The 16354-nt window shown below is 43.7% G+C and overlaps 1 protein-coding gene across 1 annotated transcript; it reads left to right on the forward strand.

Moving 5' to 3' along the window:
• Positions 1-2809: 2809 nt before the first annotated feature.
• ptger1b (prostaglandin E receptor 1b (subtype EP1)) lies at positions 2810-7029 on the forward strand. The gene is made up of 3 exons (XM_076266898.1): positions 2810-3118; positions 4365-5224; positions 5940-7029. Exons 2-3 carry the CDS (start codon positions 4400-4402, stop codon positions 6213-6215), a joined length of 1101 nt encoding a protein of 366 aa, XP_076123013.1. The 5' UTR covers positions 2810-3118; positions 4365-4399; the 3' UTR covers positions 6216-7029.
• Positions 7030-16354: the final 9325 nt, after the last annotated feature.

Raw genomic sequence — 16354 nt, forward strand, 5'->3', positions numbered from 1 at the left:
TTCAAATAGTCCTTTATCTAGAAAATCTAGTCTTTCATAATTTGGTTTCCATGGGTGCATAAACAAAAAATGGGTTGTTGTAACAATTCAACAACACAGTATTTCTCAAATTCTTAATCTTTCCATCTATCCCCATGGGTGCTTTCTCAGGTTATTGATCTTTCTATCTATCCCCAGGTGTTTTCCTTCCCAGAAGCAGCATCAGAAGCTGGACAGGCGACAGATCCCTGTTTCACCCACTAACCCTCTCTTGCATAAGAAATTTGGGATTTCAACAGACAGGAACTTCAGTAAACTATCTGACCTACAATCCCTGAGAGAGTGCAGTCTATAAACAAAGAGAGCTGAGACCCAAGTTAAAATGGAAATGACATTAATTTTACATGCAGGGACATGTATTTTTTGCCTTTATCTGTTCAAATGTCACTGAGAAGACTACAGAGGGTAGATCTATTTTTACAAGACAGCATTTACCTTTAGCAGAGGCTTTCGTCAAAGGCAAATTACGGCAGCTACGTTCAATTGTGAAGGTTTTTTTTTTCTTTTAAGTTCGCTGCCTTGGTGCTGAACCCAGTCTCTGAATGATTAGCACTTTTCTCTACAGGTTGGCCTAAGGAGCACCACAGGAGACAGAACTGGGACATAATTAACACCATCTTTAACAAAAAAATTCACACAAATAGTGGTCCAATATTTTTAAGAATGATTTGTGTTAGTCTATGATCTCGTGCCAATGGGAGAGCAACAGTTCATAACACATATAAATCAAATGTCAGACAGTTTTATTCATTCGTGCTTTACCTGGATTATCTTGTTCCAGAAGCCAAAGAAGTTTTATTTTTTAACCACAGTCCATCCTTATTGTTGTGATTAAGGATCAAAACGCTACCGTAGTTGAAAGTGTGCAATTGGGTATTCTTCTAAAAAAAAAAATCTGAGGAGGTTCCCTCATATGTTGGCCTCCAAAAATACAACTTAAAGGTGGGGTTGTGGTGTTGGAGGACCCAAGAGTGGGGCGTGCCAAATGGCAAGCTTCTCAACAGCACAATTTTGTGTCAAGATACGGATTTATGGGGCCTGACCACAAAACGCAGAAGTGGAAAATGTGTTCCTCAGCCAAACCGAACACTTGCCGCCTTTGAGGGAGGGAATGCTCCATATGGCTGTGGGGCTTGTGGCCCAATACCACGGAGGACATAGGACAAGAAAAAACAAAAAACAGATCATTCTTTGTCAAAGCTTCCATTTGACTCCAAAATAAGGCCCCCTGAGCTTGACTTCTCTGTGGCTTCGAGAGTTCATGTTGCTCCTTCGGTGAGGCATGTTGTTTAAAGTCAATCCCTCCCCATCCCCTCCTCAACCATGCAATCATGAACTCTGGAGTGACTTCTGGAGATGAACAGACACTGGCCTTTTGTTCAGTATTTAAATAATGATGGTTATTTTGGCTCCATTGAGTGTGTTATGCGTTCATCAAACACAGAGGTTAATAAGGAGCAAAGCCCCTGTGGTCCATGTGGGAGGCCTCCACAAAGCCTACTGTGGCGACTGCTGTCCCTTCCCATCGGCCGCACCATTAATGTCTAGGTAGGTTTATTTGAAAAGCCGTCGGGATCCCGGATGTGGTGATTCCTATTCGCTATCCCTCTGTGGATATCCAGCTGTGAGGGTTAGGTCCAGTGCGGTTGCTATAGCTGTGTAAATATATTACAACATGCTCAATGTAGGCTACACACATGATGCTTGAAATTAGCTAAACCTTAAATTAAAATGAAGCTCCACTAGAACACAAAAATATTTTGAAAGATGGACTTGTCTGTTTTTACTTTAAGTCTATACTCCGTAAGGTCAACGTTTTGTTAAGTTAAGTTAAAACAAAAAAAAGGCTATACTGTAGTTAATCTCCCTCTCTCTCTCTCTCTCTCTCTCTCCATCTTGCACACATACCTATGCACAAAACTGAGGTAAATTCCATGAATTTTCCTATTATGTTGTCAGTCAAACTGTGGCTATTTTGTTTCAAAGTATTTCTTTGCAGCAGATGAAAGAGATACTGGGTAACTACTGTTGAAAGAAAACTTTGTTACCCTTTGCCATTTTCCAGTCAAAGGGCCCAAAAGACATGGTGGTACATGTGCAGCCCTTACAAACACCTGTGTTCTTATTGAGCCTGGAAAAGGTGTTATTTATCTGTTATGAACAGATGGTGTTGCACGAAAGGCCAAAGAAACTGGATGCACTACTTGATTTTCCCGAAATGTATTTAGTCTTTTTCCTCATGTGTGATATTAATTATCTTAAAAGAAGACTCATGCTGGGCGTAATACTGTCTGGGGGGAAACATAGCTTAACCCTACCTTTCTTTGATGTTTGGGTCAGTCACAGAGGAGGCCCCATTAAGTGCAGGGAACCAGCTGTAGCTACAGGCAATTCAGACAGTGCAGCTCTGGCACACCATACTGTTTAAACGTGAAATATTTAGTAAACAATACACTGTTGAAAAATGGAAACCTATGTTTGCAGCATGTGTGTTCTTTGGAAGAAAACAAAATTTTCTGAGCTAATGGTTGCATTTAGACATATTTATTTGTTGTTATTGATTTTGAATAACAGCGATTTAACGGCCACGCATACTTCAGGAAATGTTTTTCTTCACTCAAAGAATCTTGGCACGTCTGTTGTGAACGCGCCTTCGCGCTGTGGCGCTCTTCGGAGACGCCCAGGGGCTGCGCTTTGAAAGGACTCCATCCGACTACATAGCATGAGAACTTGATTCTAGACAGCATTTAATACTGTGGACAGGCGGCGAGATCGTGTCTCCAAGTGTAACAGTAGTGACGGACTTGTCGCAAATCTAAACATTTTCTCTTTCAACTCGTTGAGGAGGATGCGGAATATTTTGCAATTCATTACATTATATACAGAGAAAGACAGAAATACTTGTCCACACAGAAAATACTTTATTTTTTGCACCACAAATAGGATAAGATTCTCCGGTCTGGATTGACTGTGGAAAACACGGATTCGACTGTTTCTTCATTTTTGGGGCTGAAATATGGGTGAATTAATTCATTTCAATTTGGAAGACATAGCAGTTGCAAAGGATGCATCTGATGAGGTAATTAGCACTTCTCTATAGTTTTGTATACTGATACTTGTATAATTATACTGTTATTGCTACGTAATAAGGTAGCAGGAGGAAGAGAAGAATGATGTTTTGTAGAAGTAAACTGTCTTATTCACACATTAGCCCTTAGAATAGCAATAAAAATTACACAGAATTTTCAGAATTTTCAGAAGTATAACCAGATTTATTCTGAGAATTGCTGAGAATAACTAAAGAATTTGAAAATAATTCTGTATAGTGTCTCTCTTAATAAAATGGAAGCTTCTATTGAAGTTGCAACACTGAATACAGCAAACCAATCTTTCCATCTGTTGATGCACTAAAAAGGTGAAACAATCAAGGGGTTGTTAACGACACTGTGTTCTGCCTTAGGATAAAAAGGGGATGAAAGTGAATTAATTAATATCCTAGAAACAGTAAGGCGATAACAGGTGAACAAGAATTTGGAGATAAAAAAAATACTGCTTTTACATTTAATCGGGCATGGTGGCAATCAAAGCAGAAAGGTACAAATACAGAGTGTTCAAACAGTGCTTTTATTGAATGCTTTCTGAGAAAGGCCATTTATCTAGACTCAAACTGCTAAGCAACACTCGGCTACTGTGCTGTAGGTGTTCAGACTTGCCCCACATTCTTATCTGGGAAGAAATATCCGGAAGGGTTAAATAACATTCTGAGATTTGCATGGATAAAGGTACAGCAATACAGATAATCAGACCACATACATACCTTAAAGGTATAATCCAGTTTCTATAAATAACACCTGTATTGCATGCCAAGTGAGCCAAATTGTGAATCAGTGTGGCCCAGTGGTTTTGATACACCCCGACCTGTAACTTCATCAAACCACTCTGCATGCACCACCCTTCAACAAAGTTGGTGATATGCAGTAAAACACTCTAGCCATCAAGTTTCTATTCTTCCAGTCCACTATCTTTGCATAACAATCTCAAAATATCAGCCATAGGTTTAAATTAAAATTTTAATTTAACATAATTTAACAAACATTCTTAAATGAGGTGAAAGGTTAAAAAATAATGTTAACGCTTCATGGATGCAGAACAACTGTATTTACCATTGACTTTGATGTCACCTTTACCTCCATCATAATCAGTCATATTTCTCATTATATGTCTAGTGCACCTGAAAAAATATTCTACATTGATCATAAGGTATTCTAGTATCATTGTATGTGTGTTTGTGCTGTGTATTTATTTAATTGGTGTTTCTCTATCAGTGCCTAGTATTTGTGAGGATCCCCATGGCTAAGTGATGTTGGCCATGCAGCATTACAACGCCTCTCCAACTCCCCTCACCAACCAGACCCATGGCACAGCCAAAGTGGCGGCAGTGGCGCAGAATGCCACTGCCCAAAGGACCCCTACCGTTGCAGTCATGTCCATGACCCTGGGAATTCTCTCCAACATCTTGGCCCTTTTCATCCTGGCCAAAGCCTACAATCGCATGCGCAGGCGTTCTAAAGCCACGTTCCTGCTATTCGCCAGCTCCCTGGTGGCCACGGACTTAGCTGGACACATCATCTCGGGTGCTCTTGTGCTCCAACATTACTCAAGCCTGAACTCGCACAACAACTCTGGGAGCGTGGACCCTTCCTGCCAGTTTCTTGGCGGCTGCATGGTGTTCTTTGGCCTGTGCCCGCTCTTCATGGGTAGTGCCATGGCGGCTGAGCGCTGCCTGGGCGTGACCCGACCTCTGCTGCACGCCTCGTGGGTCAGCACGGCACGCACCAAGCTGGCACTTTCCTTCATCTGGCTCATGGCCCTGTTTGTGGCCCTGCTGCCGTCCTTCAACCTGGGCCGCTACATCTACCAGCACCCCAAGACCTGGTGCTTCATCAGCGTCCTAGAGGGGACGCGGGCCAGCGACGTGGCCTTCGTCCTTATCTTCTCCGGACTTGGCATGGCCTCTCTGGCTGTGGCGATGGTGTGCAACACTATCAGTGGGATCACACTGGTGCGCGCTAGGCTGCGCCGGAGGACTAAGTCGCGGCGCTCCACCAAGTCGCACGACATCGAAATGGTGGTGCAGCTCCTGGGAATTATGATCACCTCGTGCATCTGTTGGGTCCCCCTGCTGGTGAGTAGAAGCAAGCACAGAGACAGACAAATGACATCTCAATCATCATATTCTCTTTTTTAATTGTTTGTATACAGTCTATGTATACACATGCACAACATACTGATATTGTAGTCATAGCACTGAAAAGCACAAAGAAAAAAACTTGTTTTACACCAACTCAAAAACTGACACAGACGTTGGTGAGTCACTGTTGGGAAATATTATCCGCTTTCTACTGAACTAAATTAGGCACATTTTTTCCCGCAAAACTCACATTTTATGCAAACTGTGAATAGTTTGGAACACATTAATCAGTGACATCAACACTGATTAATGTGTTCAACATCAACATGATCAACACAAATCAGACTCATGACTGATGGACAATGACTGTGGATGTTACAAAGAGTAACCATGCTGCATAAAGACTGTGGTGTTGTATGAGAACATTTAAGGCATGAGAATATGTACCACAGACCCTCCAATTTTCCAGGAGCCAAATGATTTGGCCAAGGCAGATATTTTCCATTTAAAAGTCTTGGCAAGATCTAACTATTGTATGTCCTCTGTGTTAAAAAACATTTGACCATTTTGGAGAAGCTACAAAATGCAATTGTGTTAAAAATTGTCCAGTGTAGATGACAATGGTTCATTATTCACATAAGTAAGCAATTATTTATTACTTACATATGTTTAATGTATTTATGCTCTGTTCTGCCACTGTGTCTTCTAGACATTTGACCTGATGTCAGTGATGCAATCATATCGTGGCTTAATGGACGACGACCAAAGCACTTACTACAAAGGACTTCTTCTGACAGGAGTGCGGCTAGCGTCCTGCAACCAGGTCCTAGACCCATGGGTGTACATCCTGCTGCGACGGGCAGTCCTGCGCAAAATCTACTGCCTCACCACCTGCGGGAGGGTCAATCTCCAGGGAAGTACTTTCCGGCACTGGGAGATAAGCTCTCTGCAGGGCTCAGAGAAAAAATCTGTCAATCGGATGTGAGCATTGCACTGGGCAAGGCTGAGGTGAAGCCGCGGTGCAAAAAACATGAGTGATGATGGACATTAGATTTAAAATGCCCCTTCGATAGGGATCAACCTCTGCTTCTTTCAGGTGTAAAGGAGGAGGTTAAGAGGGTTACTCAAATGACTCATTGTCCATGACAGACCCACCAGGCTAGTCTGTTTTTAATGTGAATGTATTTGCAAACTATGCTAAGTTCAAGTCACATCTGCCTTTGACAGTTGTGATTGGCCAGTACAAAGAAAATTGTATGATGTTGTGCTGGTATGGAAGTAAAAGAATAACGAGCATCAGATATCCCCGATACATTAACTGATAATATATTCAACAGCTGAGCAGAAAGATGGTTGTTTGGGGATGACTGAGGATGTAACATATTGAAGCTTTCAAGTGCAACTACATTGAACTCAGTGTTCCTGAAAACCTTGCCTTCTGGCATTTAATTAAATTAATCTAAAAAGTTGCTTTGTAAAGCCCATCTCAACATTGTTAGCCTATAACTCAGTACTTGACAGTGATTGTTTTGCTATAGTTGTTTCTTTTGTATTATTTTTGGCTTGGCATGGCTGTGGGTGTTGTAACAGGGTGTAAAAGCAGTGAGTCATGTGGGTAGCCACAGTAAAAAGTGAAGTATTTTTGTTGTTGTTGATGTTTTGTGGAGAAATGCTATTGCTGTTTGGTGTATTTATTGTGTAACACTGTTTTCCCAGATATGTGGGAGGACTTGAAATTAAGCTATTCCAATGTAAAATATATTGAATGTCATAACAATAAAAAAAGTGTAGATGTTTGACAGACGTCTTGATACATTTCCCATTAGATGAAGCCTGCATATAGGCCAGCCATCTATGCAGGTCAAATTACATTTTCAGTCACATAGAACCTGGAAGTCATAATGCAAAATAACGTTTTTAAACTCAAATTTGGAATTTCAATAATATCCTACTCGTTCACATGCGTTCTTGAGGAAAACACTAAAAGGGTAACACAAGTGACAAACAGGCTACTTAGCCTACCTCTTTACTGCAGGTTGTTTAAAAAAATATGTTCTCTCCTCTACATCACATAACATGCAAATTACATTTTTTAAGTTTCAAATATATGTTTGTCCTGTCACTTTCATAACCAAAACAATTGAAAAGTACACTGTCCTGTTCTTGACCTATAACTGTGGTACAGCACCACCTGCTGATGAATGTCTTTCTTCTGTCTTGCCATGGGAGAGTAGAGAGGACTATGTCAGGTGAATGAAATGAATCTAGTGATTTGAAGTGAAATAAAATGAATCTAGTGAAGTGAATAGAGCATCGTTTCCCAGTCTGGGGTTGGGACCACGTGGGGTATCCTGAAATTCAAATGGGCTCGCCTGAGATATAGAATATCTTACAATTGACCAGTACATTACATTAGAATATGCAAATTAAATAAAAAAAAAAAAGATGTAAAAATCAATGTAAAAAAACAGATCCTTCATTACAATCTGGCTACATAAACTTAGACAGCCCACATTAGATGCTTGATTGACATGACCATGCTTGATTGACATGATCATGCTTGATCAACGTTCCAAACAAAGTAGCAAAAAACAACCACACCCGCAAAGATAGCCAAACAAATTAGCTTGCTAGGACATTTGGGGGAAATCAAAGTCCCACTCTCGACTGGGTGTTACAACATGTTGTGAATGATTGGGGTCGCCAACATTTTGTGACATCAAAATAGGGTCACCTGCCAAAAAAGGTTGGGAACACCTGGAATAGAGTCTGGTCACTAGCGATTTAGCCTGGAAATATCCAGCCTCATTCACAAAGTGAATAGAGTCTGGTAACTCTTGATTGGGAAACGTTTGCAACACTTGCATCGCGATAGGCACTAACTTTGTAATCATTGGTCCAGCCTTACCAATCACATTTATCAGAGATTCCTAACGTTACTTCCTACTTCACCTAAACTTTAAACTTTACAAACTGACAATAAACCGCATCAACAGTCAGGAAAGGAAACAATGTATGTGGGTCTATCTTTGCTGTTTGTACATTTCTGAAATTTTTTTTGATGTTTGCAGGTGTTGCTGCTTCTGTTCATCACAATAAGTTTCGGTTTCGTCTTTCCCTGTCGTTGCTGATTGGCCTGACATTTTATTTGTCTGAGGGTAATGGTTATGAACTATGGTGTTCCAGACTAGATCGCCATGAAAGAAGATCTAGGTGGGCGGGGCCAGGCTACTAGCAATTGGGAATTGTTCAATAAGAGGATTCAACTTGATATAGCCGCCTGCAGCGGTCTACAGCTGACTGCATGACATATGCACAATTCCGGGTTGAAAACGTATATCAGAATCTCAGAAATAATCACGTTATGCAGTCAGCTTAAGACGATGCAGGTGGCTACATATAACATGATGACGGAGATAAACATAGCGTTAACTTTGAAATCATTGGTCCAACCTAACCAATCACATTGATCAGGGATTCCTGATGTTACTTCCTACTTCGCCTAAACTTTACAAAATGACAAGGCCAGGAAACAATCTATGTGCGCTTACCTTTGCCGTAAATAAATGTACACATTCTTCTGACTGCAATTTTTTATGTTTACAGGCATTGCTCCTACCATTTAGCATAGCCTCTTTAGGTTTCGAGTCTATAGCGTCATTCCCTCTTGTTGCCGATTGGGCAGGTAGTCTGCCGACCAGATCTAGGAGATCTAGTGGGCGTGGCAGGCTAGAGGTTTATCGGTTAGTGTTGGAAATGAGAGTGAGTAAACTGTCGAGTCTCAAAGAGGTTTGTATGTGGATGCAGGAGTAAATAAACAACCTAGCTCATGCAACTGATTAGTGGCAGAAATCATCCCCTTCTTACACTGCCTAACCCGTTCCAATGAGTTGGACGTAGGCCTACTACACCTAGGCTACAGGTGAAAACAACTTCAGTTCTGTTTCACTCAAGAAAGGCTGCCAGATGGCTAGCCCAGAGGGCTGGAATATAATCCGTGCATGCGCAAGAATTCTGAGGAAGACTTGTATCAAAACATTACCCACGTGAGTGTGTCGCGTCACCGAATATAAGCCAGAGCGCGGCACACAGTCATCCTCATTCAATCCCTCACTCGATCTGATAAGGTAAGACATATTTCTATAATTCAGTTAGCGCGAAGTGCCTACTGACTTTGTCTGAAAGCTGGTAAATTACCCCTTTCCAAGCTATCACGCTAGCTAGGATTACTGTGCTTACTGTTTTTTTGAGGTAGCTGCAGCTACTAATGATAAGAAAACAGTCTTTTATCTCCCCATTTGTCCCCGACTCCCACTCTATCGAGTGAGTCACTCGCCAGTGATTGTGTAGGTTGGCATACTACTATGTTGATATTAGCTTGCTAGATTGTATGAGTTATATAGGAGTTTAATAGACTAGTGTTTACAGTTGTAGGGGAGGTATAGAGCTTATCTAGAGAAAATATCTCTGGCTATAGCTCGCATAGGTGGCTACAGGCTCAATATCTGTGTCTTGTGGTCACTGGTACCAGCCCTGGTACCAGACTCTGATCCCAGCATGTAATTGTTTCGACTCTCACTCTATCGAGTGAGTCACTCGCCTAATTGCTTAAGGGAGGTAGAGAGTAGCTAGAGAAAATCTCTCTGACTATATCTCTCATAGGCTGCTACAAGCTCAATATCTGTGCCTTGTGGCTGCTGGTACCACAGACTCTGAGGTGACCGTCTACCGTTGCTATTATCGGCGCCATCTCTGGTACCACGGTGAGAGAGTTGTTGGTACCACGTCTGGTACCACTGCATCTGTGCTCGTTGCAGATAAGTGCACACTGATATCACTGTGTTTGTGCTGCTGTACCACGCCTGGTACCATTGCATGTGGCTGTTAAGTTCATTGTAACTTAGTGGTATTACTCCTCTCTTACCATGCCTGGCTTTCACAATTGCACGAACTGCAATAGTAAATTGCCTATAGAGGACAGCCACACCCTCTTTGTGGTGTGTCTTGGTCCGGAGCATGCTGTCGCCTCAAGGGCAGACCCGTCCAGCTGTCCAAGGTTGCTGGTGACAATGGATCTGTGTCATCAAGGGCATCTTCTGAGGTGGGTTCACAACGTTCCCCCCAGGCAGCTTCACTTAAAGGAGTCTGCTCCACCCCCCTCTGGTAAGAAACACAGGAAAAGGAAGCATGATACATACGAGGCTCTGGCCACTACAATGACTTCTTTGGCTAAAGAGGTGTCATCTCTGGCTGTGAACCAGCAGTGGATGATGCAGCAACTGACTGCCCCCCCAGCCGCCCCAGATGAGCATTCTGCAGTTGCTTCTTCATCTCCCTGGCCTGCCCCTCGGGAGGCTACTGATGACTTTGAAGGTGTTTCGCTGATTGCATCCGATAACCTTGGAAGACGATTACATTGGCAACCGAGCTGCAACATCCCCTCATCCTTCGGATCTGAGCTCTGCCCACAGCTCATCCTCACATTCTGTGCCTTCTGACAATTCTGCTGCACTCTCTGGTGATGAGTTCATTGCCCTAATGTGCAGAGCTGCTAGGCGCATAAAGGTGGAGATGCCAGCTACGACGCAGGCCGCACCGTCTCAGTTTGACAGGGCAAGAGATGCCACAAGTACACCATCCATAGCTTCTCTTGTACACCCGCCTACAGCCCTCGTGTCCAAATAAGCAGTGTCGCATGACTGACAAATGGCTTAAGACAGCCTTTGGTGCACGCCTTATGAACACTACATCTGTTCTGGCGCTGTATCAAATGGAGCTCATAGAGGACCTCTCTGCTGCCCCCGCACAAGAGGTGGTAAATGAGTCTCTCTTCCTGACACTTTGTGCATGGAAACTCATTCCACTCATGCATTCAGTCCCGCCCAAATTGTGGCTTGGGAAAATTGTTTTCAGGAAACAGCGACAACTGGCTCTTCAAAACGAGATCAATACACTGTTGGAAAAAGGGGCAATCAGGGAGGTAAAGCAGAGCGAACAGCAGAGTGGCTTCTATTCGAGCTACTTAGTATCGGGATGGTGGGTTCCGCCCGATACTAGATTTGAGACCACTGAACAACTACCTCCGGCCGTTACGTTTCAAGATGCTCTCTGTAAAACAGATCCTCCAGTCAGTTCAGGTGGGGGACTGGTTCACAAGCATAGACCTGAGAGATGCTTACTTCCACATCTCCACCCCGATCATCGGCAGTTCCTCCGGTTCGCATTAACAGACAGAGCTTTCGAATTCAACGTTCTCCCTTTCGGTTTATCTCTGGCACCCCGCACGTTGACAAAGTGCATGGATGCAGCTTTGAGCCCTCTGCGCCAACAGGGCATCAGAGTGCTAAATTATCTGGACGACTGGCTGATTTGTTCACCATCAAGACGGCACGCCATGTCGGACACAGCAGCGGTGGTAGCCCACTTGCAACAGCTAGGCCTGTCTCTCAATATAGAGAAGAGTCAGCTGAATCCGTCACAACGAATCATCTTCCTTGGGGTAAATCTGAACTCTGTGACCATGTTAGCAAGTCTGTCGAACCAGAGGATTGTCAATTTGTCTTAATGCCTTTCTCACTTCTCGGGTCATAGCAGTGTTCGGTCCCACCATTGCCAGAGGCTTTTGGGCCTGATGGCGGTGAGATGGTACTTGTCCAGGGCACTCCACCCAGTGAGAGATCGGAACAAATCCATTCTGATAACATCGAGCTGCTTAAGGGCTCTCCACTGGTTGAATACACCCAAAAATCTGAGCAGAGGAGTTCAGCTAGGTCTTAAAGGAACACGCCACCCAAAATCAGTAGTAATATATGTTCTTACCTTAACTTTCACGAGTTGAGTCATACCTCTCCCACGCCGGTAGGTGCACTCAAACGCTCTGTCGCGCGGCGCGAATGTGTTAGCATGTTGCTATGCTAGCGGGCTCTGCCGTGGCCGTAGAGAGAGGAACATAGCAGTAATCAAACACCTCCATTTTTTCCCTACTTAAATACAGTTGCACGAGTAGTTGATAAAAATGTGTACGTCACACAACATGAAACGTGGCGATTTTCCAAGCGAATAAACAGGAGAACTACAATGTGTGGCGCAATAGCACTTGGGAGTACTTCGACCTAGCGTGGTAATATTATTAACACCTAATTGTAGATCCTATCCACCACAGAGTTTAGAATCCATGCTGGATCGACCCTCAGCCTCTCCCTCCCCTCTGAGCGAGAGAGAGGCACACACACTAGAGATGCGCTGATGGGCTATTATTTCAACCATAACTGCATAGCAAAACTTATCATCCATTAGCCATCCATCAGCACCAAAGTTTGTTGACCAATTTTCAAAACTGCACCCGCCCACCATCCGTTGGTTGTTTTAATGTAGGCTATATGGGTGATGCAGCGCTGCTGACGTGAGGCTAGAAAGCCCTTGCCTGTTCTAGAAAGACTGATCTAATGCAGCAAATATATTAAAAGGCTGAAGTCGTACATTGGCTAGGCCTATCCCCAGAATATCAGCAGCAAACTCAGTCTCTGTCGCGCAAAACAGTCTCCAAATAAAACGCACATCGGCCTGTTGCCTATTCTGCCATGCAGCTTGTGACAATATATCGTCCAAAATGCTTGATTGCATTGCATTCTCCACATTTTTAGCTAAATTTTCATGTACCACATCAGCATTTTTGTTCAGTGAATCTTTTGTAAATTGCTTTACAATTACCGTCGGGCCTATAGGCCTTGCCTGGCTTGCCTCAGCTTCGGTCACGTCCTTTTACAATTTTATCATTGTAGCCTAATAAAAAACGCAATTTGCCACATAATTTCAGCATGCTCCTGGCCTACTAATTAATGCCTATTGTACTTTATTTTTTGCAAAAAGAAAGAAATCCTTGATAAAATAACAAGTCATTCACATTATAGGCTACTTTACACATATGTCAGGTTGACTGACAAGCCTGTTCTGAAGACTCCCATTCATTTTGACTGCACGAGCGCGTCTTTTTCAGACAGACATCGCAATTCATTTTATAGCAGGCCATCGGACGCCTCGATATTAAAGAAACTCCGACTCCATTCATTCTGCATAGGCCTAGCCAATGTACGACTTCAGCCTTTTAATATATTTGCTGCATTAAATCAGTCTTTCTAGAACAGGCAAGGGCTTTCTAGCCTCACGTCAGCAGCGCTGCATCACCCATATAGCCTACATTAAAACAACCAACGGATGGTGGGCGGGTGCAGTTTTGAAAATTGGTCAACAAACTTTGGTGCTGATGGATGGCTAATGGATGATAAGTTTTGCTATGCAGTTATGGTTGAAATAATAGCCCATCAGCGCATCTCTAGTGTCTGTGCCTCTCTCTCGCTCAGAGGGGAGGGAGAGGCTGAGGGTCGATCCAGCATGGATTCTAAACTCTGTGGTGGATAGGATCTACAATTAGGTGTTAATAATATTACCACGCTAGGTCGAAGTACTCCCAAGTGCTATTGCGCCACACATAGTAGTTTTCCTGTTTATTCGCTTGGAAAATCGCCACGTTTCATGTTCTGTGACGTACACATTTTTATCAACTACTCGTGCAACTGTATTTAAGTAGGGAAAAAATGGAGGTGTTTGATTACTGCTATGTTCCTCTCTCTACGGCCACGGCAGAGCCCGCTAGCATAGCAACATGCTAACACATTCGCGCCGCGCGACAGAGCGTTTGAGTGCACCTACCGGCGCGGGAGAGGTATGACTCAACTCGTGAAAGTTAAGGTAAAAACATATATTACTACTGATTTTGGGTGGCGTGTTCCTTTAACCATCGATGCCTCTCTTTCAGGTTGGGGAGCAGTGTTGAACGGTGTGGGAGCTCAGGGAGTGTGGTATCCTCCATGGGACTCCGTCCACATCAATGTTCTGGAATTAAGGGCAGTCTACCTATCTCTCTGCCATTTCCTGCCGGCACTACAGAACAAACATGTACTAGTGCGGACAGACAACGTCAATGTCAGCAATAGCTTACATAAACCACCAGGGGGGACTGAGATCTCCAGCGCTACACAGTGTGGCTCAGACACTCCTTCTTTGGGTAGACAAACATCTCTCCTCCATCAGAGCGGTACACCTTCCGGGCTCGTTGAACTCTGCAGCGGACCTGTTGTCAAGAGGCTGTCCGCATCCGAGCGAATGGAGGCTGCACCCAGCCACAGTGCACCTGATTTGGGCTCGTTTTGGGAAGGCACACGTAGATCTTTTCGCCTCAAAGGAGTCGGCCCTCTGTGGTTCTCCTTAAGCGGAAACGAGGCTCCTTTGGGGGTGGATGCACTGGCGCACGTGTGGCCCCAGGGCCTCCTTTACGCCTTCCCTCCAACCTCACTCATCCCAGCAGTGCTGGAGAAGACAAGGAGGGAGAACTTGGAGGTTTTGCTGGTTGGAGGTTTTTGGGCAGCTGTGGCCTACTGGTTAGCGCTTCGGACTTGGAACCGGAGGGTTGCCGGTTCGAACCCCGACCAGTAGGAACGGCTGAAGTGCCCTTGAGCAAGGCACCTAACCCCTCACTGCTCCCCGAGCGCCGCTGTTGTTGCAGGCAGCTCACTGCGCCGGGATTAGTGTGTGCTTTACCTCACTGTGTGTTCACTGTGTACTGAGTGTGTTTCACTAATTCACGGATTTGGATAAATGCAGAGACCAAATTTCCCTCACGGGATCAAAAGAGTATATATACTATACTATACTGGTAGCACCATGCCGCCACCAAGCGCCATGGTTTGTCGAGATTCACAATCTCCTGTCAGGGCAGCCATGGGAAATCATGGGAATGGGAATCATGGCAATGCTTATCTTTCGGGAATGCAGTTTTGAGTTCTTAACTGAGTATCCTACAGAGTTCCAGATGGATGCTCTTGTGTCCAGCATTCAATAAAAGTCTGAAAGATTTTTTTTGTCCTGTCATTATTGAACTCTGCTGGGTGGTCCGTCCTCCGTGACGTTGTGACATACATGTATTCCAGCCCTCTGGGATAGCCGTCTGGCAGCCTTTCTTGAGTGAAACAGAACGTTGGGTTACGGATGTAACCTTGGTTCTGTGAAGGAAAGAAAGGCTGCCAGACTTTGTCGTCACTCTGGACTTTGCGTTCAGGATTGAATGAGGATGACTGTGTGCCGCGCTCTGGCTTATATTCGGTGACGCGACACACTGACGTGGGTAATGTTTTGATATAAGTCTTCCTCAGAATTCGGCAGAGGCGGACAGAGTACACAGCTTCATTACTTGAGTAAAAGTACAGATACCCTTTGCTAAATTTTACTCAAGTACAAGTAAAAGTACAACAGTCAGATGTCTACTTAAGTAAAAGTACTGAAGTACTTGTTTTTAAAAGTACTTGAGTATCAAGAGTACAAGAGTACATTTTCTAAATATTGCATTACTACTGCCACAGTTTATGTACACATTTATGTACAGAAACGTCCTACATGGAGTTATAAAAAATGTTAATACCTTGGAGAATGTAAAAGGAATTGAAAGTAAAATCAAGTCATTTTCATCTTTTTACCATGCTGCCAGGGATGGGCAGTATTTCTAATACATGTATTTAAAATACGTATTTCAAATACAAAATAATATTTTGTAATTGAAACACTTGAAGCGAAAACTATCATTAACTTGTTCAGGAAATTGAAATAGTCTGGCGAGGTGGGGCCATGGGTTGGCACATTCCAGGGGTGGACCTGCTGCGTCTTCATCCATTGTTTCGTCCATGGTTTCGTCTCTTATCTAAATCTGACCATGGAGTTGTCTTTGGCGGAAAGCTGAAGGTGATTGCTGATGGGCTGTCCCAATCGGTGGCGCCTGCACAATCCAATCACGTTTGAGAGGGAAACAACAAATTGAGGGTTTCCGAGATTTTTCTTTTTTCGTTAGTAACGGGTACTCACGGTTATGGATAGAAATGTAGCGGAGTAAAGAGTACAATATTTGCCTCTCAAATGTACTTGAGTAAAGTCATGAGTACTCCCCAAAAATGATACTCGAGTAAAGTACAGATCCCTCAAAATTGTACTCAAGTACTGTACTCAAGTAAATGTACTCCGTTACTGTCCGGCTCTGGAATCGGATTATATTTCAGCCCTCTGGGCTAGCCGTCTGGC

Source organism: Alosa pseudoharengus, unplaced genomic scaffold (genome assembly GCF_046254945.1).
Source record: "Alosa pseudoharengus isolate Yale_2024_CS ecotype anadromous, Long Island Sound unplaced genomic scaffold, YU_APseudo_1.1 YU_APseudo_1.1_scf_4, whole genome shotgun sequence".
NCBI classification, from domain to species: Eukaryota; Metazoa; Chordata; class Actinopteri; order Clupeiformes; family Clupeidae; genus Alosa; species Alosa pseudoharengus.

Excerpts from the sequence above, each read along its gene's own strand:
- ptger1b (XM_076266898.1), top strand. The coding sequence starts at position 4,400 with ATGTTGGCCATGCAGCATTACAACGCCTCTCCAACTCCCCTCACCAAC. Across the intron at positions 5,225-5,939 it reads TCTGTTGGGTCCCCCTGCTG|ACATTTGACCTGATGTCAGT; the intron begins GTGAGTAGAAGC and ends TGTGTCTTCTAG.